General features: G+C 41.8%; 1 protein-coding gene across 2 annotated transcripts; it reads left to right on the top strand.

Annotated features, from left to right (window-relative positions):
• The first annotated feature begins 695 nt into the window (after positions 1–695).
• On the top strand, positions 696–22,127 carry PCNP (PEST proteolytic signal containing nuclear protein). 2 transcript variants are annotated; one of them, XM_003939378.4, is made up of 5 exons: positions 696–881; positions 5,940–6,154; positions 13,054–13,128; positions 17,282–17,337; positions 20,289–22,127. In XM_003939378.4, the coding sequence occupies exons 1-5, from the start codon at positions 755–757 to the stop codon at positions 20,413–20,415; spliced, it is 600 nt and encodes a 199-aa protein (XP_003939427.1). In that variant the 5' UTR covers positions 696–754; the 3' UTR covers positions 20,416–22,127. The 2 variants fall into 2 exon arrangements, with proteins under 2 accessions (XP_003939427.1, XP_039333154.1); XM_039477220.2 differs by lacking the exon at positions 696–881 and adding an exon at positions 5,796–5,916 and having other exon boundaries at positions 5,992–6,154.
• The last annotated feature ends 629 nt before the right edge of the window (positions 22,128–22,756 follow it).

Here is a 22,756-nt window from a genome sequence, read left to right as displayed (position 1 = left end):
TCCAGTTCCCCAAGCAAATACTAGACCCCATTTGGCTAAGGAGGGCTGGATAAATATTGAGAAAGGGAGAAGATGAAGCCAAAAAGGCACGCTAGGGCCTAATGCGACTCACGGACTTCATTCCGCTGACTGTGGGATACAGTCAAGGTTTCTTGGTAAGGCAGAGACGATGGAGCAGTTTCTCAACCGGGCAGAACCAGCCGGTAGAAACAGTAGCTGCACGCCTGGCTACGTGACTTGGACAAATTACTCTCTTCGGCCCCAACTCCCACAGCTCACTGAGAGGGGAATTCTGTATTCGGACGATCGCGGAGAGTAAACCAGTGTGTGAACGGCGCGGGAAGCTAGACGGCGCCAGACAGACGCCGATTCTAAGCAGGGAACCAGAATGCGGGCTGTTCACGTGGCGTAGGCGGGCGCTCGCCACCCAGCAAGGCCGGAGCCGGAGACCTTCTCGGCCTCAGCGGCGACCACACCTGCTGCGCAGAAACCCCCTAAGATCCCAGCGTTCCCAGGGAGAGGCTCCACTTCCCCTCACTCCTCGGGGCCTGCCGCCGGACCACGAACGCCTCACTGCCCTGGAGTCTAGTCCGCAGCCCGCACTCCACTCAGACCGCCCAGCCTTCCAGGCTCTTCCTTCCGAGGCGGCTGCTCGATGACGTCACATCCGCTTCCGTTTCCGAAGCCGGGGGGCGCCTTTTTGGTCTTCGGGACCGCTCTAGGCTGCCACCGCGCCGGCTGGCTCCAGAACTCAATGGTTTCTGGGCGGGGTCGTGACGTCCTTGGCGTGGCTGCAGGGGAGGCCGCGGCGGGGAAAATGGCGGACGGGAAGGCGGGAGAGGAGAAGCCCGAAAAGTCGCAGCGAGCTGGAGCCGCCGGAGGTGAACACAACCCCAGCGTTGCGGGCGGCGTGGGATGCTCCGGGCGTTTCTTTGATTTCCCCAGGGTGGGGGGAGTGCGGTAGGGGCGAGAATGGGCGGACCCGGACCTCACCCGGCCGGGTGCTGGGCCCAGACCTGCCCCGGGCACGCCCGGTGCGGCCCGCTGGGCTCCGGGCTCACCTGGCTTCCCTGCCGGGGGAGAGCCGGCCGCCGTTCGTCACCTCCCGGCCCCAGCGGAGGCCCTGATTCCGAGGAGGAGGGAGATGGGCGCCAGAAAGGGAGACGGAACTCGGGGTGGGCCCGGCAGCGGCGGTGCGGGAGCCGCCGCCCCGGAGACGCACATCACACACGACACACACGCCGGGGACGAAACCCGCACGCAGCGCGGGCCGCCGGGGGGTGGCCGCGGGGACGGGCCGCAGGCCGCTCGGGCGCACGCGGGGGTCCGCGACGCCGGCCGCTCTCCGCCCCCCGAGGAGGGGCCCGCCCCGGCCCGCCCTCTGCCCTTTGCTTCCGAGTTTCGTGCTGACCCTGGGCCAGCATGGGCCGAGGGGACGGGGGGAAGCGGCAAGCCCTCGCGGGCTCTCCGGTCGCGGTGGCCGTTCTTTCAAGCATCTCCCTTAGGCTTTTGCCAGCTGACCGCCCGCCAGGGTACTCAGGTGCCTAAACAGTCTAGCGTGACTCTCCCTGTATTTTGTGACGATGGTAAACTCAGGTTACAGGTCTCCTTGTTCTGTCCGTTCCCCTCCCTAAATTCGGGTCTCGTGAGTTGAGGGAAAAGAAACATGTCATCTTTCCAGCTCGCCCTTTGCACATAACAAGACAAGTGACTTTCACACGTGTGAGCTGTTTCACATGTTTTCAGAACATTTTAAACATTATTCTCTGTTCTGACCACCTCAGTTATTATTCCTGAGATTATTTAACATGAGAAAATAAAGACGATTAATAGCACGTGAAGGCCACAAGTAGACCTACTAACAGGATGTTTCATGTGAATTGCCTTGGGAACAAAAATTATTGGAAAGATTAAGTGTAATGTTAATTACTGGACCCAGGATTTCCTTTTTAAAAAACACGTAGAGTTCTGTTAGTTAAGCTGAAACTCCATCTCCCTCTCTTCCCTCCCCAGGCCTTGCTTTTTTTTTTTTTTTGAAGTAATAAAATACCTTATGAGAGAACAATTTGAACTTAAACTATCTAGTACGTTATCACTAGGGATATTTTTTTTCCCCTAAAAAATTGTCTTGGAAATTGTGGGATAAAACTACATAAAACTTTAGAATTAGTTTGAGGAAAAGCAAAAAAATATTTAGAAGTAGTTTGAGCAAAAGACTAAAGAATCTTAGGTTTTGATTTTAAGGCCGTCTTGTTAACTGTCTTGACCGAGGGTAGCAAACGTGTTTAATGTTCTGTCAAAATGTACCTTGAGTGTCAGCATAAATCCGCTGTATAATTGATCTGTCATTCTGTCAGTTGATAGATATTAGTTCTATACTATGAATATTGATGTTTCCATTTTACCATGTGGAGAGAAGTAGTATTAAATTACTTTGCTAATTGGTATCAGAAAAATTATTATGGTCTTTTTCTTGGTCACTTAGAGTAAGTAATATCCCTCCCTTAACTTCTACATAATTTGTCTCCTTACCATTACAGGAAAGTAGTGCTATTAACATTTAAGCCATTTTTGAATGTCAGATATTTTTAATGAAATTGTGCAGAGGAATCATAGTTAAAATATGTCATACCATGGATATTGCTAAATTGGTAATTTTGTGGCAGATAGTCACTTTTTTGAAAAACTGTCAGGTTTGTCCTGGGGTCTTACCTAGAGAATGTTCTGAATTTTAATTTCTGCTAGCAGTCTACTAAGTTGTAAGTATATTTTTTATGAGTCGTTTCCATAGTTAATATTAATTTTTATTTGTTTATTTTTTGGGTTTTGGATTTTTTTGAGACAGTGTCTCACTCTGTTGCCAGGCTGGAGTGCAGTGGCTTGATCTCGGCCCACTGGAACCTCGCCTCCTGGTTCAAGTGTTTCTCTTGCCTCAGCCTCCCGAGTAGCTGGGACTACCGGCGTGCACCACCATCCCCAGCTATCTTTTGTATTTTTACTGGAAGTGGGCTTTCACCATGTTGGCCAGGATGGTCTCGATCTCTTGACCTCATAATCCGCCTACCTCGGCCTCCCAAAGTGCTGGGATTACAGGCATGAACCACCGCACCTGGCCAGCATTAACTTAATGTCTATGAGAGAAGCTACTTACTTGAACTACCTGCTTTAAAGAATAAGATAAAACTTTGGTAGTTTCTTTTCTCCTCTCTTGGGTTAAATCTTGGTAGCTCTTTGAAATAAGGAGAAATTGAGAAGAGCTAGTCATACATAATCATGGCCATCTCAGGCTTTTTTGTTTATATCAAGAACTGCATCAATGAAATTGATATTTATTATGCCAGACACCAGTAGGGTCTGAATACATCGTCATTTAGACTACACACCACTCTACATACTAGAGAGGTATCTCTGTGCCCTTCTTTCAAAAAGGGAAGCAACGAGAATGCAAATAGGTTATGAACAATACTCTTACGGACTTAAACTTTCTTATTAGGTAATTTCTTTTTCTTTCTTTTTTTTTTTTTTTTTTTTTTTTTTGTTTTGTTTTGTTTTGTTTTGTTTTAAATGAAGTCTCACTGTTGCCCAGGCTGTAGTGTAGTGGCATGATCTCAGCTCACTGCAACCTCCACCTCCTGGGTTCAAGTGATTCTCCTGTTTCAGTCTCCCTTGTAGCTGGGGTTACTGGCGCCTGCCACCATGCCCAGCTTAATTTTTGTATTTTTAGTAGAGATGAGATTTGGCCATGTTGTCCAGGCTGGTCTCGAACTCCTAACCTCAGGTGATCCACCCACCTCAGGCATCCAAAGTGCTGGGATTACAGGTGTAAGCCACTGTGCACAGCTTATTAGGTAATTTTTTTCGAAGTAAGTTACCTTTGTGCTCTAAGGCTCACCCCTCTCCAGCTACTCAGTGGAAAAAAAAAATGCTAGTACCAAGTGTAATTTGATTTCATATTAATTATATGTTTTATTTGCTCAGAATACAAATTAGATAAAATTCCTTTTATTAAAATATTCCGTAATAAAGAATCTAATAATTTGCTATTTAGTCTGTGTTTTATGTTCTAAATTGGTAAGTGACTTTCTCATTTTTAGAAAAACTGATCTTATATTTACTCATTCTTTAGTGTATAGATTGTTTCCACATGTAAAGCCAGCAGGTTTTCTCTATGTTTCTCTGTGTTGCAATAGGTTAGAGCCAGAGAGTTTTTTATTTTAACTGTGTGTCAGTCACAGAAAAGTAGTTATTGCTTGGGCTTCACTACGAAATGTCATACTTGATTAGAACTACAAATAGAATACAGAATAAAATTAGCATAAGTGCTTTTCGTTATAAACTGAGACTGAAAAAACTGCATCATACTCATTTATTTATTTATTTTAATTTTTCTTAAGACGGGGTTTCACCATGTTGGTCAGGCTGGTCTTGAGCTCCCGACCTCAGGTGATCTGCCTGCCTTGGCCTCCAAAGTGGTTGGATTACAGGCGTGAGCCACCACACCCAGCCCCATACTCATTTTTAAAAGAAATTCTACATTTCATAGAGTTCCATTTTTGAGCTGTTGAATGGCAGTCCTGATTCTTTAATTCTTCAGGTGCTTTTGTAATTATATATAAATAAGAGAATGGCACCTCAAGCAACCATTTCAGTGCTATCTTTGTCTCCTAGGGAAATCCCAAAACATAATCCTGCTTAATTTCCTCTATACTGTCATTACAACTTTTACTCCTTGTCCAAAGGGAATAAAGAGGTTTTTTTTTTTATTTTTCATCTAAACAAAATCAAATGTTTTGTTTGAAGTGCTTACTAACCTAGAGACCCCATCATTCCAAAACTATATAGATCTGTATCTATCACCTCTGATCTTTTAATCCTTTGCTTGTCACTCTATTTGTGTTTTACTTTTTTTCTCCCCATTCTAGCTTTGTGTCCTGCTTTCTTAACTGTTATAAAGGCCATCTCTTGGAGCGTCTTCTTTTTCTCCATAAATAAACTCTTGATCCAGTGTAGCAGAATACATTCTATATGGAGAACAGGCAAACTGGAGAAAGAAAATAAAATTTTTAATGACCAGCCAGTCTTCTTCTGTCTTATCACCCAATATATCAGACCCAAGAAAGTCACAATGTGAACCAATTTCATCATTGACATCATACAAACAGAAGCAAAATTAGGAAGACATTTTATCTTCCAAACCTACATACGTATGCGTTCTATGTTTGAAATTATGATTAGCTCATCTTTCATGAAAAAGACTAACATAAAACAGAGTATCATTTTTTAAAAAAATTTAGCTCATATGGGTAGGTTAAAACAGGTGATAACCAAGTTGTCAGAGTACAATTAAATTTCTCAAGATGGTATGACCTTGAAGTTCCTTTTCAGCTCTTAAGATTGTGTGAGATGAACATGAGGAAGACATCACTCAGAAAATGACTAGGCTGTATCAACACTGTCATTTGGGTAGTAATGAGTCTGTTTATAAATAGGTACTTTGTATGATTATTACTATATTACTGAAGAGTATTAAAATTTATTAGCCAAATGTATTATTTTACAATGTGACTATTTGCGCAGAAACTACTAAGTGTAAAAGATGTTAGATAGATCTGATTTCTAAAAAGCAGAATCCCACAAATAATCAGGTTATTGTACAAATTGTGGTGTTTAGTTGAAGGATCTTTACTCTTTGTGAACTCTTTGTTTATAATTTTAAATTGCTCTGTATTTTATGCTAGTTAATTCATGGGAGCCTCTTCTACTGCCACACAATCTCAGTTCCTGCTGTATACTCTAACAAACAGTGGAAGAGACTGTTGGGTCAGTAGGTGACAACTGCAGAGGTATCTTCCTTATAACGATGCTTTTTGAGGTTGCTGCTCCCATCAATCTGCTCAGTAAAAATAGCTCATCTTGGTAAGTTGTTTCGACTTCACCAGGACCTGAAGAAGAAGCAGAAAAACCTGTGAAAACTAAGACTGTTTCTTCCAGTAATGGAGGGGAAAGTTCCAGTCGCAGCGCTGAGAAGCGATCAGCTGAAGAAGAAGCTGCAGACCTCCCAACAAAGCCTACAAAGATCTCCAAGTTTGGATTTGCCATAGGTAGTCAGACGACAAAGAAAGCATCAGCCATATCCATCAAACTTGGATCAAGTGTGAGTTGTTGTTTCATATATGATGTTTGTAATGGGTCTTAAGAATTTGTTTTGGAAACCTGGCATTTACTAGGTTATGGTAAATTAAGGGTGAAAAGGTACACTGTTTGAGAAGTAATCTTTGATCTAGGAACTTAGATGATTAGCACCCTGTTCAAGAAGGGTCTGGATGACTTTTATCTCAATAAAGCTGTTAAGAAAGAAAGATTCGGAATATTAGAAGGAACAACTAGTATAGAGAATATATGATTTATAAAATGATAACTTAGAATTGTTCTAAGTTGCTGGGCGCGGTGGCTCAAGCCTGTAATCCCAGCACTTTGGGAGGCCGAGGCGGGTGGATCACAAGGTCAAGAGATCGAGACCATCCTGGTCAACATGGTGAAACCCCATCTCTACCAAAAATACAAAAATTAGCTGGGCATGGTGGGGCGTGCCTGTAATCCCAGCTACTCGGGAGGCTGAGGCAGGAGAATTGCTTGAACCCAGGAGGCGGAGGTTGCGGTGAGCCGAGATCGCGCCATTGCACTCCAGCCTGGGTAACAAGAGCGAAACTCCGTCTCAAAAAAAAAAAAAGAATTGTTCTAAGTTGGCTGGGCACAGTGGCCTGGGTGACATGGTTAGATCTGTCTCTACGAAAAATGATTTTATTTAAAAATATATATATATTTTTTCTGAGTTGAGCAAGTCCTCCAACAAATATTTTCAGAAAGATTTTCCAAAGTTTATTTTTATGCTTCAGAGCCTGTAATATTAAAAATAATATTGAGAAGTCAGTTATTTTTATCTTAAACGATTACTATTAGTAAGGTATTGCTTGATAAGATCTACCTAGTTATCTTACTTTGGAACTACAAATGGGCATTAAATACTGTATATCTTATGTTGGTAATCCTTTACAGGTCAATATTTGATCCTTGTTTTAAGGTGAAAGCCTTGAACTGATGCTTATTAACCATGGAACTTCTGAAAGTATATGCAATATTAATTTAAAGCATATTAAGTTGTAGATATTTGTTTCTGACCTATAATATGAACATTTCACAGTCTTCAAATAGATCTCTTATTAGGGAAAAAAGAAGTTACTCAAGTAGTACGTTCCTATTGGCTTTGGAAAATGGTTACATTCTTGTGTGAGGAGAAAAATCCTAAAATTGCCTTTTAGTTGGTTATTTATATCTGTGCTGTGAAAGTTAATGCTCAATTGCCTAATGTGCATAACTTTATTCAACATTTGTTGTTTATTCAAAGATCTTAAAAATACGGTCTGGCCGGGCGTGGTGGCTCAAGCCTGTAATCCCAGCACTTTGGGAGGCTGAGGCGGGTGGATCACGAGGTCAAGAGATCGAGACCATCCTGGTCAACACGGTGAAACCCCGTCTCTACTAAAAATACAAAAAAAAAAATTAGCTGGGCATGATGGCTTGTGCCTGTAATCCCAGCTACTCGGGAGGCTGAGGCAGGAGAATTGCCTGAACCCAGGAGGCGGAGGTTGCAGTGAGCCGAGATCGTGCCATTGCACTCCAGCCTGGGTAACAAGAGCGAAACTCCGTCTCCAAAAAAAAAAAATACGGTCTGGAGCAGAGTCAGTATAGTTGGGCTATTCTCATTTTAAAAAGGTATTGTTACTTAGAATCCCCACCCACACTCTGCTCTGTTTTCCATTTTTTTCAATTTCTACTTTTTAAAAAATTTAGTCTGAACAAAAAACATTATTATAACATCATTATTTCATTACTTTATTTCTGTATTTCAGCTGATTCTTTTTATTTAATATGTAGTTATAAAACTTGTATAGACCTAAGTGCATAAATATTTGATGTTTTTTGATAGGCAGTATATTAAATATCTATTCTCATTTATACTTCTAATATAGATGGTTCTCTTGAGAATAGATTTTACTGCGCATGGACATAGCCCCTAAATCTAAATTTCTACTCTTTTTAAATTTATTTATTTATTTTTGGGGGACAGAGTCTTACTATGTCACCTAGGCTGGAGTGCAGTGGCATGATCTTGGCTCACTGCAACCTCCACCTCCTGGGTTCAAGCGATTCTCCTGCCTCGGCCTCCTGAGTAGCTGGGATTACAGGCGTGTGCCACCAGGCCTGGCTAATTTTTATATTTTTAGTAGTGTCGGGGTTTCACCATGTTAACCAGACTGGTCTCAAACTCCTGACCTCAGGTGATCTGCCCGCCTCAGCCTCCCAAAGTGCTGGAATTATAAGCATGAGTCACCGAGTCCGGCCCCATTCTTTTTTTTTTTTTTTTTTTTTTTTTTCTTTAAAGAGTTTCACTCCTGTTGCTCTGGTCTACTCTTTCTAAATAATTGACATGATTAGTAATTTCTGATAATTTGGGGTGGGAGGGTTATATTTGGAAAAAAAAAAAAAAAAAAACTCAGTAAAACTTTTTAGTTTTGGAAAACAAATCTGCTTTTATAAAATAAACTATAAGGTGCAGTGGCTCACACCAGTAATCCCAGCACTTTGGGAGGCTGAGGTGGGCGGATCACCTGAGGTTGGGAGTTTGAGACCAGCCTGACCAACGTGGAGAAACCCTGTCTTTACTAAAAATACAAAATTAGCTGGGCATGGTGCATGTGCCTGTAGTCTCAGCTATTTGGGAGGCTGAGGAAGGACATCTGTTGAACCCAGGAGGCGGAGGTTGCAGTGAGCCTAGATTGTGCCAGTGCACTCTAGCCTGGCAACAGTGTAAGATTCCACCTCAAAAATAAAATAAACTACAGTGTAAACACAGTCTTCTTGGGGGAGTGAGGTGTAGGATATAAAAAAAATTGAAATTGCTGGTTTGATTATATTATATGAAGATAGTTAATCAACCAGCAAATGCTTATTTGGGTTCACAACATTAAATGCATGTCATCTTTTTTAAAAAATTAGGATGTTTCTAAAGTTACTATGCATAATCTCTAACTGAACATGTTTTGTTTCTTCAAAAGAAAACATTTATAAAAAATGTGTGTGGTATAGAAGAAGGGATGGTTAATTTTGTTTTAGCAAGTCATAGAAGATTTTACTGATGAAGTAATCTTTGAGTTGGACTTAAATGTAGACAGGAGCAAAAGTGCATTTCATGCAAAGGCAGTTAAGATGTAAAGCCATGGCCGGGCATGGTGGCCCACACCTGTAATCCCGGCACTTTGGGAGGTTGAGGCAGGTGGATTATGTGAGGTCAGGAGTTTGCAACCAGCCTGACCAGCATGGTGAAACCCCGTCTGAAAAAAAAAATTGAAGCCATATGGTACATTCAGAAAATCATTAGTATTTAGACAGTGTTTGGTGGGAAAATGTAGGGATAGGTAACCCCTAAAATTAGACCTTGAGACTGACCTTTAAGGGCTTGTATTCCATAATACAATCTGGTTTTATTACTGAGCTGTAAGGGAGCCACAGAACCATTATAAAGAGTCTCAAGACTTACACAGATTTGCATCTTAGAAGCATCACTATGGTACCATATGAGAATAGTGGGAAGAGAATGCAGAAAGTGGGGAGGCCAGGTGCAGTGGCTCATGCCTATGATTCTAGCACTTTGGGAGGCTGAGACAGGATTGCTTGAGCTCAGGAGTTAGACCAGCCTCGGCAACATAATGAGACCTCTTCTCTACAAAAAATAAACAAGGCTGGGCACAGTGGCTCAGGCCTGTAATCCTAGCACTTTGGGAGGCCAAGGTGACAGAGCAAGACTCTGTGTCAAAAATAGTAAAATTAGCCAGGCATGGCAGCATGTGCCTATAATGCCACCTACTTGAGAGGGTAAGGTGGGAGGATCCCAGGAGGTCGAGGTTGCAGTGAGACAGGATTGCACCACTGCACCCTATCCTGGGTGACAATGAGACCTTGTCTTAACAAAGAAAGATAGATCAGGAGATGCTATCTTTTTATTTATTTTTTTTTTTTTTATTTTTTATTTTTTTTGAGACAGAGTTTCGCTCTTGTTACCCAGGCTGGAGTGCAATGGCGCGATCTCGGCTCACCACATCCTCCGCCTCCTGGGTTCAGGCAATTCTCCTGCCTCAGCCTCCTGAGTAGCTGGGATTACAGGCACGCGCCGCCATGCCCAGCTAATTTTTTGTATTTATAGTAGAGACGGGGTTTCACCATGTTGACCAGGATGGTCTCGATCTCTTGACCTCATGATCCACCCGCCTTGGCCTCCCAAAGTGCTGGGATTACAGGCTTGAGCCACCGCGCCCGGCGATGCTATCTTTTTAAAATCTCCCTCGCTCCCTCCTTCCTTCCCTTCCTTCCCTCTTTTGTTAATACCTTTTCCTTCCTTCCTTCCTTCCTCCTTCCCTCTCTCCCTCCCTCTCTGTCACCCAGGCCAGAGTACAACCTCTGCCTCCCGTGTTCCATGAATTCTCCTGCCTCAGCCTCCCAAGTAGCTGGGATTACAGGCGTGTACCACCATACGCAGCTAATTTTTTTTTTTTTTTTTTTTTTTTTGGTATTTTTAGTAGAGACATGTTTTCACCGTGTTGGCCAGGCTGATCTCAAACTCCTGACCTCAAGTAATCCAGCTGCCTCAGCCTCCCCAAAGTGCTGGGATTACAGGCATGAGCCCCTGTGCCTGGCCAGGGGAGGTATTTCTAATAGTAGTCCAGGCAAATAATGCTAAGGACGTTAGGTTGGTAGTGTGGTAGCATGATTGAAAGGCAGAGGGAGAATTAAGTTTACTTACTAACTGTCTAATCCAGGCGTCCCCAAACTTTTTACACAGGGGGCCAGTTCACTGTCCCTCAGACCGTTGGAGGGCCGCCACATACTGTGCTCCTCTCACTGACCACCAATGAAAGAGGTGCCCCTTCCTGAAGTGCGGCAGGGGGCCGAATAAATGGCTTCAGGGAGCTGCATGCAGCCCATGGGCCGTAGTTTGGGGACACCTGGTAATCAGTAGGACCTTACAAGTTGAGGAAAAGATTTTCTGGTTTGAGTACTTACAAACACTGTGAAACTAAAGTACTTAGGGGAGCTCTTAAGTAGAACTGCCTAGTAGGCAGATGATAGCCTGTTTTGGGGTAGACATAGGATTTGATAGTTAAAACTATGGGACTGAATGAAATTGATCAGAGAAGGAAAAGTCACTGATGACAAAATTCTGAGTGTTTGCTAATTTAAAAAAAATTTTTTTAGAGATGGGGGACTTGCTATGTTGACCAGGCTGGCCTGAAACTCCTGCCTCAAGTAGTCCTCCTCCTTAGCTTCTCAAAGTTGAGATTGCAGGAGTGAGCCAGTGTGCCCGCCTGGGTATTTATATCTTCTAAATAGGGAGCAGCAGGAAAGAGGGAGACAGAACAAAAGGTGGGAGAATAGGAGAATAACGAATAAAAAGCACTGTTACAGAAGCCAAGAAAAGGGTGTTTTGTTTCCTTTTTATTTATTTTTTTTGAGATGGAGTTTCACTCTTGTTGCCCAGGCTGGAGCAATGGTGCGATCTCGGCTCACTGCCACCTCCGTCTCCTGGGTTCCAGCGATTCTCCAGCCTCAGCCTCCAAGTAGCTGGGATTACAAGCATGCACCACCATGCCTGGCTAATTTTGTATTTTTAATAAAGATGGGGTTTCACCATGTCGATCAGGCTGGTCTCGAACTCCTGACGTCAGATGATCCTCCCACCTCACCTTCCCAAAGTGCTGTGATTACAGGTGTGAGCCACCACTCCTGTTTATTTATTTATTTATTTTTGAGATAGAGTCTTATTCCGTCATCCGGGCTGTAATGCAGTGGCTCAGTCTCACCTACTGCAACCTTTGCCCCCTGGGTTCAAGCAGTTCTCTTGCCTCGGCCTCCCAAGTAATTAGAATTACAGGCGCTCGTCACCACACCCAGTTAATTTTTTGTATTTTTAGTAGAGAGCACCTTGGGAGGCTGAGGCCAGTAGATCACTTGAGGTCAGGAGTTCAAGACCAGCCTGGCCAACATGGCAAAACCTCATCTTGACTAAATAAAAAAAATTCCTGGGCATGGTGGCACACACCTGCTACTCAGCTGATCCCAGCTACTCAGGGGGCTGAGGCACGAGAATTGTTTGAACTCAGGAGGCATAGGCTGCAATGAGCCAAGATTGTGCCACTGCATTCCAGCCTGGGCGACAAAGCAAGACTTTGTCTCAAAAACCAAAAAAACACAGGTTAGATGGTAAGAAGAGATTGTTTAGATTAATTATATTTATAGGCCTAAGGGCTGAAAGTTAGCTAGTACAGAAAGATGATTCATGATGCCTTTTATGTTTTCAAGGCACATTGTATTTAATGTTACTATAGGAAGGTATTACTAATCATTTTCTCTTGACTATACCACATACCCCTTAGGTAAGTGAAATTATAGATTCTAACTAGAAAAAAATTTTTTTGAGGCGGAGTTTCGCTCTGTTGCCCATGCTGGGGTACAATGGTGCAATCTCAGCTCATCACAACCTCCGCTTCCCAAGTTGAGCGATTCTCCTGCCTCAGCCTCCCAGGTAGCTGGGATTACAGGCACACGCCACCACGCCCAGCTAATTTTTGTATTTTTAATAGAGACAGCGTTTCACCATGTTGGTCAGTCTGGTCTTTAACTCCTGACCTCGGGTGATTCGCCCACCTCGGCCTCCCAAAGTGCTGGGATTACATGAGCGAGCCACTGTGCCCGGCCCTAGAAAATCTTTTATAGGAGGGCAACAGATGGACACCACAAGTTAGTAAGGAAAACATACCCACCGATAATCCACATTTTTGAAAAGAGAGAATGCATTTGTCCAAAGTATTCGGTTTGTTACTGTACAAATTTCTATGAAAATATGAAGTTAAATCTTTCAAGATAAATATTTCATATCATTAAATAAACTTGCATAAATGTTACTTACATGATATTCTTTTTAATATGTTTCTTCTTCAGAAGCCTAAAGAAACTGTTCCAACTCTTGCTCCTAAAACACTTTCAGTAGCAGCAGCTTTTAATGAAGATGAAGATGTAAGTTGTTGCCCAGTTTTGTTTTGTTTTTTTGACTTTAACCAGTTCTTTAAGGAAGGTATTAGAGGCATATTATAGATTATAGTAATAGTATGCGTGAATTTTCTTTACAATTGTGTGTGTGTGTGCGCGCGCGTGCGTCATCTAAAACCGGATGTTCTGTTTTTGCATTTTATTTGGTTTTGGGATTATTTTAGCATATCATTGACTTTGGGGGCAAGAAGCTTAAGAATGAAATCAGCAATTGCTTATTATGAATAATTTGTGCTGAGAAATATGTAGAATCCAAAAAAAGAAAAATTCAATACGGTTGCCCTAATTTTTATAGTTGGAGTCTTCAGTAATGATACATTATGCTTGCATTCAACTTCAAAAAGCCAACTATTGGCCGGACGCAGTGGCTCACACCTGTAATTCTAGCACTTTGGGAGGCTGAGATGGATGGATCACTTGAGGTCAGGAGTTCAAGACTAGCCTGGCCAATATGGTGAAACCCCATCTCTACTAAAAATGCAAAAGTTAACCAGCCATGGTGGCACGCGCCTATAATCCCAGCTACTTGGGAGGCTGAGGCAGGAGAATTACTTGAACCCAGGAGGCAGAGGTTGCAGTGAGCCAAGAGCCAAGATCGTGCCATTACACTCCAGCCTGGGTAGCAGAGTGAGACTCTGTCTCAAAAAAAAAAGTCAAGTATTTTGCTCACTTCCCATATCCCTAGGAGGGATAACAATTAAGTAGTGCAGGTGATTCTGCCAGAAATTCTACTCAAAAAGCATGTAGTCCAGAATGAACATGAGATGCATGAGTCTGTTAGTCCTAATTTCCTCATGCCCCTCACAATGTCCCTATCTTCCCATTCTTATGAATAACCTGTGGAAGTTTCAAGCATAATTCTCACTGATGGTTTTGTGTTAGGCTCTGACATTAAAAGCTAATCCCTCACTTATGATGGGACCCCATTGTGTAGCAATTAAGTATCTCAGGATACATCAGTAGTTTTTCCTAAAAATGTGTGTGTGTGAGAGAGAGAGCAAGAGAGGGAGTGAGGTTTTTTTTGTTTTTGTTTTTGTTTTTTTTTTTGCTTCAAAGAGAGAGGGTCTTGCTTTGTTGTCCAGGCTGGAGTGTGATAGCATAATCACAGCTCAACTTCCCAGGCTCAGCTGATCCTCCCACCTCAGCCTTCCGCGTAGCTGGACCACAGACATGCCCCACCATGATCGGCTAATGTTTGTATTTTTTGTAGAGACAGGGTTTCACCATGTTGCCCAGGCTGGTCTCAAACTTCTAGGCTCAAGTGATCCTCTGCCTTGGCCTCCCAGAATGCTGGGATTATAGGTTTGAGCCACCACACGGCCATATGTTCTTATGTGGATAAGACTTAATATATTCAGAGGACTGCAGTGATTTGGGAAGAATATATATGAGGTAGGCACTAAAACATTAGGCAGGGTTTTAGTGAACCAAGGAATACTTTTGTAAGCTAAGCCATCAACTTTCAAGTCACAAGTAGTAAATACTGAGTAGCTGCATTTGACTGGACTGGAGAGATTTGTAGAGGAATTTGGAGCAAGGATAAATACGGAATGATTGGAGCCCAAATCGATAAGCAAAAAATGACTAGTCAGTGTATTCTGTTGGACTTCCACTCATTCTATCCATTTGAGTGCTTTCTGTATGTTAACCACTGTAATGTTATAAAGGTAAATCAGAAATGTTTGCCTAGGAACTCAGTCTAGTAGGGCAAAGACTTAATGTAAAACAGTACAAGATAAAAATCCAAAGTACCTGAATAAATTACACTGTGGAAACTGAGAAAAGAAATATAGGCCAGATACTAGATGCAGCAGCATGGAAAGACCACTAGTCTGGCAGTTGGAAGACTGGAATTAAGTTTGAGAAGCACTAACAGGAGCCTGCCACTATGCCTGGCTAATTTTTGTATTTATTTTTAGTAGAGATGGTTTAGTAGAGACGGTTTAACCATGTTGGCCAGGCTGGTCTCGAACTTCCTTGTGATGCTCCTGCCTCAGCTTCCCAAAGTGCTGAGATTACAGGTGTGAGCCACTGCGCCCGGCCCGCATCTCTAATATTCTCAAGAAGTTAGGTACCATTTGATTCAACCCATTTCAGATACATACAGACTGTAGAAGGGAAAAACGATACAGGATGCAGAGAACACATAAAAAAGTGCAGAGGTTGGAAACTGTAAGCGCTCACATTACAACTATGGCTTACTTTGAATGCCTAACAATTTGGATATCTTTTCACATTATTTTACCTTTAATTTGTATCTGTGAGTTGTGTGATATATTTATTCATATTTTGAAAATGGAGAGATATACCAGGTGCAGTGACTCACACCTGTAATCCCAGCGCTTTGGGAGGCTGAGGCAGGCAGATCATGAAGTCAGGAGATCAAGATCATCCTGGCTGACATGGTGAAACTCCGTCTACTGAAAATACAAAAAATTATCTGGGTGTAGTGGCACATGCTTGTAATCCCAGCTACTCAGGAGGCTGAGACATGAGAATCGCTTGAACCCAGGAGGTGGTGTTTGCAATGAACTGAGATTCTACCACTGCACTCCAGCCTGGGTGACAGAGCAAGACTCTGTCTCAAAAAAAAAAAGAAAATCAGCTGGGCGCGATGGCTCAAGCCTCTGATCCCAGCACTTTGGGAGACTGAGGCGGGTGGATCACAAGGTCAAGAGATCGAGACCATCCTGGTCAACATGGTGAAACCCCGTCTCTACTAAAAATACAAAACATTAGCTGGGCATGGTGGCGCGTGCCTGTAATCCCAGCTACTCAGGAGGCTGAGGCAGGAGAATTGCCTGAACCCAGGAGGCGGAGGTTGCGGTGAGCCGAGATTGCGCCATTGCACTCCAGCCTGGGTAACAAGAGTGAAACTCCGTCTCAAAAAAAAAAAAAATTGTTTTGTGGGGATAGGCTTGGAGAATATGTGAAAATAGTATGATCGAGGACATTTACTCATTAGTGTTACTATCCATTGATAATTCTCATCGGAATTATTATGATAAGGTTTGCCAAATGATGATTTTTCTAATTCCATCATCCCTTCTACATCTGTTAACTGTCTCTTACTGTAAGGAAGAGCTTCTTCTTATTACACTTAAATTTCATTTAAGTGTATACTCATGGAATCTTACTTTATTCAGTAGGTTATTATAAACGCTCAAATTGTCACAGATGTAACCAGTAGAAGCCCCTTTGAGCTGGAACAACACCCTTTTAAAAAGCCATGTTTAGCTAAGCAGCAGCATTTATACATAAAAACCTGTATCTGAAAAGATCTTTTCCCACAATTTTCAACAGCTGTAAGTATAGAAAAATAAGGAATGAGCTCTCTCTCTCATTTTTTTTTTGGAGACAGAGTTTTGCTCTTGTTGCTCAGGCTGGAGTACCGTGGCACAATCTCGGCTCACTGCTACCTTTGCCTCCTGGGTTCAAGCGATTCTCCTGAGTAGCTGGGATTACAGGCACGCGCCACCACGCCCAGCTGATTTTTTGTATCTTTAGTAGAGACGGGGTTTCACCATGTTGGCCAGGTTGGTCTCAAACTCCTGACTTCAGGTGATACACCTCAGCCTTCCAAAGTGCTGGGATTACAGGTATGAGCCACCGTGCCCAGCCGGCAATGAACTTTCAAGATGTCTTTATAGTCATAGATATTTTTGAGAGCAGTACTTTAAAAGTGGTTAAGAACCTTCATGTTGGTACCAAACTCTTTCGCTGTTTATTCCCTTTGTTTCCTTGGGCAAGTTACCTTTGTTACCTCACCTGCAAAATAAGAATGATGATAATCATACCTCCCTCATACGATTATGTCAGCATTTTTGAGAGGTAGAACGTATAAAAACATTTCACACAATGTATAGCATATTATAGCCAAATGGTTTTAGTTATAGAATGTTTCTTTTTTCACCAGTTTTTTTCCTTTATGGAAAATTGGCACCGTAGAAGACAAGCATTTATTTTTTAAATGTATTTAAGATAAATAACTCACTGATTTTCTCCTTGTATGAAAATTTGCAGTAGTGAAAATGCTAAAAGACTTAGATATAAAATCTAGCTATCAAGAATTAATAAATTTGTATGCAGTTATCTTGGCTTACTTACTTTTTTTCTTTAGAGTGAACCAGAAGAAATGCCTCCAGAAGCGAAGATGAGGATGAAGAATATTGGAAGGTATTAGAATTTTTCATAAATGTTGTAGAAAGTTACAAAGGTGAATTAAGAACAAGAATAACTTGCACATGATTTCTTAGTGTTCTGGCTTTTCTTTTTTTTGTTTTTTTTTTTAATTATTTTTTTTCTTTTTTTGTCAAGCATTAACTTAAAGGGATGTGCAGGCTTTTCTTGTGCGTTTGGGCAGAACCGTTTTTAAAAACATGGTCTGTGTTCTAAATGATTAATTAGGATTCTGAAGATGAGTAAGACATGGATCAGGCCTCATGAAGAAAGATAACTGTAATTATTCTGTGAACTATCAGTGATTTTATTTAGTCTCCCAGTTAGAGAAAATAAGTATCTTAAGACATATCAACAATTTAAGATTGCTTCTTGACAAGGTCTTACTCTGTTGCCCAGGTTGGAATGCTGTGGTACAGTCACAGCTCACTGCAGCCTCTATCTCCCGCTCAAGCTACCTTCCCACCCCACCTCTCCAGTAGCTGGGACCACAGGCATATGCCACCACACCTCGCTGATTTTTTTTTTTTTTTTTAAATAGAGATGAGGTTTCATTGTGTTACCCAGGCTGATGTCTTAATTCCTGAGTTCAAGTGATCTGCCCACCTCAGCCTCCCAAAGTGCTGGGATTACAGGTGTAAGCTGCTGCACCCAGCCTGTTTTTTCAAATAAGAAATAGCTATGAGAAATGTTTCCGATTTCAAAAATTTCCTGGTATAAAACAAATGGCTTTCAGTCACTTTACTTTTTAAAAACACTTTTTGGCTGGGCGCGGTAGCTCAAGCCTGTAATCCCAGCACTTTGGGAGGCCGAGGCAGGTGGAGCACGAGGTCAAGAGATCGAGACCATCCTGGTCAACATGGTGAAACCCCGTCTCTACTATAAATACAAAAAATTAGCTGGGCATGGTGGTGCGTGCCTGTAATCCCAGCTACTCAGGAGGCTGAGGCAGGAGAATTGCCTGAGCCCAGGAGGCAGAGGTTGCGGTGAGCCGAGATCGCGCCATTGCACTCCAGCCTGGGTAACAAGAGCAAAACTCCATCTCAAAAAAAAAAAAACACTTTTCAGTAGAGATACGATCTTGCTATGTAGCCCAGGCTGGTCTCAAAACTTCTGGCCTCAGGCAGTCTTGCCTCAGCCTTCCAAAGTGCTGGGAGTATAGGTGTGAGCCACCATGCCCAGCCACTTCACTTACATCATTTCTGCCACTTTTTCTTATGTTTCTTTTTTTCTTTAATGACTTAGATGCCAAATACCAAAATAAAACAAATGAAAGTATTTTAATTTTCTCTATTGTTGCCGTTGTCATGGAGATGACATTAATTTTAAGTTAACATGATGTTCAGTTTCCTGTCTTTGTGCATTCGTGGGTAGCCTAGAGACTAGCAAGAAAACTCTGCATTAACTCACCGTGTCCCCATTGCTTCCCAGTGTATGAACCCACAAAGAACTGAGTGCTAAATCTTTTTCCTTTTCCTGTTTAACTACCAGTGTGATAATGCCCAGTGCCAAATCTATACACAGGCCTAAGTCTTCAGACTTTCAGTGTGTGATTCAAGTGGAGACAGTCCCAGTGGCTGCCTGCATGCCTGCCTTTCATGCTGTGCCTAAAGTAGGAAGTACAACTGACATTCGTGTCCCAACTAAGTATGCAGCACGTGTATTAACATATTTAAACATAAAGAATTGGAGCAGAAGTTCATAAAATGACAGGGAACCTTTTTTTTTTTTTTTTTTTTTGAAATGGAGTCTCGCTCTGTCACCCAGGCTGGAGTGCAGTGACGAAGTCTTGGCTCACTGCAACCTCCGCCTCCCGGGTTCAAGCAGTTCTCCTGCCTCAGCCTCCTGAGTAGCTGGGACTGCAGGTGCATGCCACCATGCCCAGCTAAGTTTTGTATTTTTAGTAGAGACGGGTTTCACCATGTTGGTGATTTCAAACTCCTGATTTCATGATCCGCCCACCTCGCCCTCCCAAAGTGCTGGAATTACAGGCGTGAGCCACCACGCCCAAAAGACACTGAACCTTTCTATGTGTAATATAGCTTCATTTTCTTCTATTTTATTTTTCACTAATGCTGGCAGCCAGCCATCACATTGATTCTATGATGCTGTTAATGGGTTACAGGCAACAGGTTTGTTGTTGTCTTTTTTTTTGAGACAGGGTCTAGCTCTGTCACTCAGGCTGGAGTGCAGAGGTGTGATCATGGCGCACTGCAGCCTTGACCTCTTAGGCTTGGGCAGACTTCCCACCTCAGCCTCTGAGCAGCTAGGACCACAGGCACACACCACCACACCTGGCTAATTTTTAAATTTTTGTTGTAGACACAGGGTCTTACCATGTCGCTCTAGCTGGCAGTCAACAGTTTTTAAAACTGTAGTAGTTGCCACACTTAGCTGTGCATCAGAATTGCCTTAAATGTTTGTTAAAACTACGGATTTATTCCCACCCTCAATTTAGGCCTGCTGGAGCTGAAATTCTAGAACTATGTCTATGAAGTTTTTTTTGGTTTTGTTTTGAGGCGGAGTCTTGCTCTGTCACCCAGGAGTGCAGTGGCGCAATCTGGGCTCACTGCAACCTCAGCCTCCCAGGTTCAAGTGATTTTCCTGCCTCAGCCTCCCAAGCAGCTGTGACTACAGACACATGTCACCCATGCCTAGCTTATTTTTGTATTTTTAGTAGAGACGTGGTTTCGCTATGTTGGCCGGGCTGGTTTCAAACTCCAGACCTCAGATGATCCACCTGCCTCTGCCTCCCAAAGTGTTAAGATTATAGGCGTGAGCTACCACGCCCAGCCTCTGAAGTGTGTTTTTAAAAAGCTCTGTAGGGCTTCCCGTGTTCAGTCTGTGTTTATAATGGGTGCTACACACGAATGTATTGAATGAGTGAAAATCATAACCTGAAAGGCCTTATGTAACATTTTAAATACATTTTCTGTCTTTTAACGCAGGGATACGCCAACATCAGCTGGACCAAACTCTTTCAATAAAGGAAAGCATGGGTTTTCTGATAACCAGAAGCTATGGGAGCGAAATATAAAATCTCATCTTGGAAATGTCCATGACCAAGACAATTAAATGATGTTTCGAAATTGGGGCGTGGGGTGGGTGTAAAGTTAAAAGGAACAGTTTCCTTTTTTAAAGAATGGTATAAGACTATCTTTGGAGCCGCTTTTTTTTTCTTTTTCATTTTTTTAAAAGATTGAGTGGTACACTAATAAATGAGAGTTTGAAATTAGAGGTAATTTATGTTTTATATACAGATTTCAAGACATTTGCTAATTTTGTAGTTTCATGTGATTAGTTTCCAAAGGCTACAGATAATAAAGAAGTCAGAAATGGTACCTTTTTAAGAATTGCATATTTTTTTAGACACAACTATTAGCACATTAAGAGGGAAGCAAAAAGTTATTGTCTATTTAGAACTGCAAGCAGTTACTCTCTTAACTCCCTTATTACCTAAACTCGTCTGGCTCCCAGGAACAGCCTTATAGAGAGAGGGAGTATTGTATTGGGAGGAAAATGTTAATGAACTATTGACTGAAAGTAAATTTAGATCAAATTAAAATACAGCTTTTTTCCTTATGGGCATTTGTTTTGTTTCAAGTCATCATAAACTAGGTATTGCATTGCTATCAGTGGATACACACGCTTAGCTCTTAAAGAATTTTTTTTTAATGTAAACTGTTGAATATTTGAACTAGCCCACTTCACCTTAATGGGTCTTGTCTATCTTTATAGTCTTCAAAGAAAAACCATTTGCTACCAAAGTAAATCAGTATTTTGAATGTGCTTCTCTTGTTTTTCGTTTATTAGCTAGTTCCTGTAAGCATTTCCACCAGAACTTGAGGCAAATCATAAGGAAGCTGTTTCTTTTAAAATACAAACCACCACCAAAAACTTAAATGTACATATTGCTTAAGTATTTGGCTGTTTTTATTTTTTAAAGAGTATCAACACCAAAAAAAAAAAAAAAAAAAAAAAAATTAACAGTGTATGAAGATGGAAAACAAGAAGATGTACTTTCTGTGACTTTTTCGAAGGATTTAAAGCACTGACTTGTGAAATCCAATCTGAAATGAACTTAACTACCGGCTTTCTTACTAGTAAAATTATATGGTTTATTTTAAATGTATACATATTGACCAATGGCCTCTCAAAAAGCACATTTTAGATACTGAAATTGAAGGAAAGAAAATGCATCTTCAAACATTTTTTGGAATCTCACCACATATACTTTGTTAGATTTGTGTATTGTAGGGTGTTTGTTTTTGTATTTTTGTATTGTATATGAACTTTTTTTTAATGTGACAGTTAAAATACATCTTTAAAAGCATAGTCACAGACAAAAGAAACATACAGTATAAAAATTTTTTTGAAAACTCCTACAATATTGTATTTGGAGGCAGCTTCAGACTGTTTTATTGGTGGTAACTGCTCGCTGAGCTCTTTTACTTGGTCATAACTTCAGAAAAGAAGCCTGTGTATATTCCTAACACTTTGTTCACTAGCGTTTTAAGTTTAGAATAAGCCCCAAGTAAAACAATGGAAATGTATATAGAACTCTTAGTTCTGACATGATTTAATTATATCAAGATACATGAACTTAACTTACTTTAATGTAGGCAAACTATCCGTTTTTGTCCATTTTCCTGTTTGTTAAAATAACATACCTCTCCTACATATTCTTTTCTTGACCCAAACGAAACATTAACCTAAGGTCAAGCTGGGAGAGAGAAACGACTGAGATGAATGTCTTTACTAAAATACCAATAAATTTGTCAAACTCAGTATGTGTGTTTATTTTCTATTCCATTTAGTAATTGCTTACTGGTTTTTGTTCTTAAAGTTGAGACAAATGTTGAGTGTTGCTCTTGTTCGTGTTGTTGACCAAAGTAACGGGGGATTTAAAATTTTGAGTTACTAGTGTCTACCTAGCTCAGCACCTAGTTCTACAGCATTACAGAATCTCAGGCTGAAACAGATGTAAACCTCCCCCAGTGCCAAAGGATTGTCTGTCCTGTGCTTTAGAAAATCTTGCCAAAGCCTTGATTGGCCAATCACTTTAGTATTGGAAGGTTTTCTTGTTTTTGTTTTGAGATAGAGTCACACTCCATTGCGCAGTCTGGGGAGTGCAGTGGTGCGATCTTGGCTCACTGCAACCTCCACCTCCTGGGTTTAAGCGATTCTCGTGTGTCAGCCTCCCGAGTAGCTGGGACTACAGGCACATGCCACCACACCTGGCCAATTTTTGTATTTTTAGTAGTGATGGTGTTTCGTCATATTGCTCAGGGTAGTATTGAACTCCTGACCGCAGGTGATCCACCCACCTCAGCCTCCCAAAGTGCTGGAATTAGAGGCGTGAGCCACCGCACCTGGCCTAGAAGCTGTTCTTTTACCTGTGTTTTCTGTTAACCCT

The sequence above is a fragment of the Saimiri boliviensis genome, chromosome 8 (genome assembly GCF_048565385.1).
Source record: "Saimiri boliviensis isolate mSaiBol1 chromosome 8, mSaiBol1.pri, whole genome shotgun sequence".
Lineage (NCBI taxonomy): Eukaryota > Metazoa > Chordata > Mammalia > Primates > Cebidae > Saimiri > Saimiri boliviensis.
The sequence above is the reverse complement of the archived record's forward strand: the minus strand, read 5'-3'. Positions and strand labels throughout refer to the sequence as shown.

Bases quoted from the DNA above. Each gene is read 5' to 3' on its own strand.
- PCNP (XM_003939378.4), top strand. From the start codon at position 755: ATGGTTTCTGGGCGGGGTCGTGACGTCCTTGGCGTGGCTGCAGGGGAG. The intron at 6,155-13,053 runs GTGAGTTGTTGT...TTTCTTCTTCAG, and splicing joins CCATCAAACTTGGATCAAGT to AAGCCTAAAGAAACTGTTCC. The intron at 17,338-20,288 runs GTATTAGAATTT...CTTTTAACGCAG, and splicing joins AGGATGAAGAATATTGGAAG to GGATACGCCAACATCAGCTG.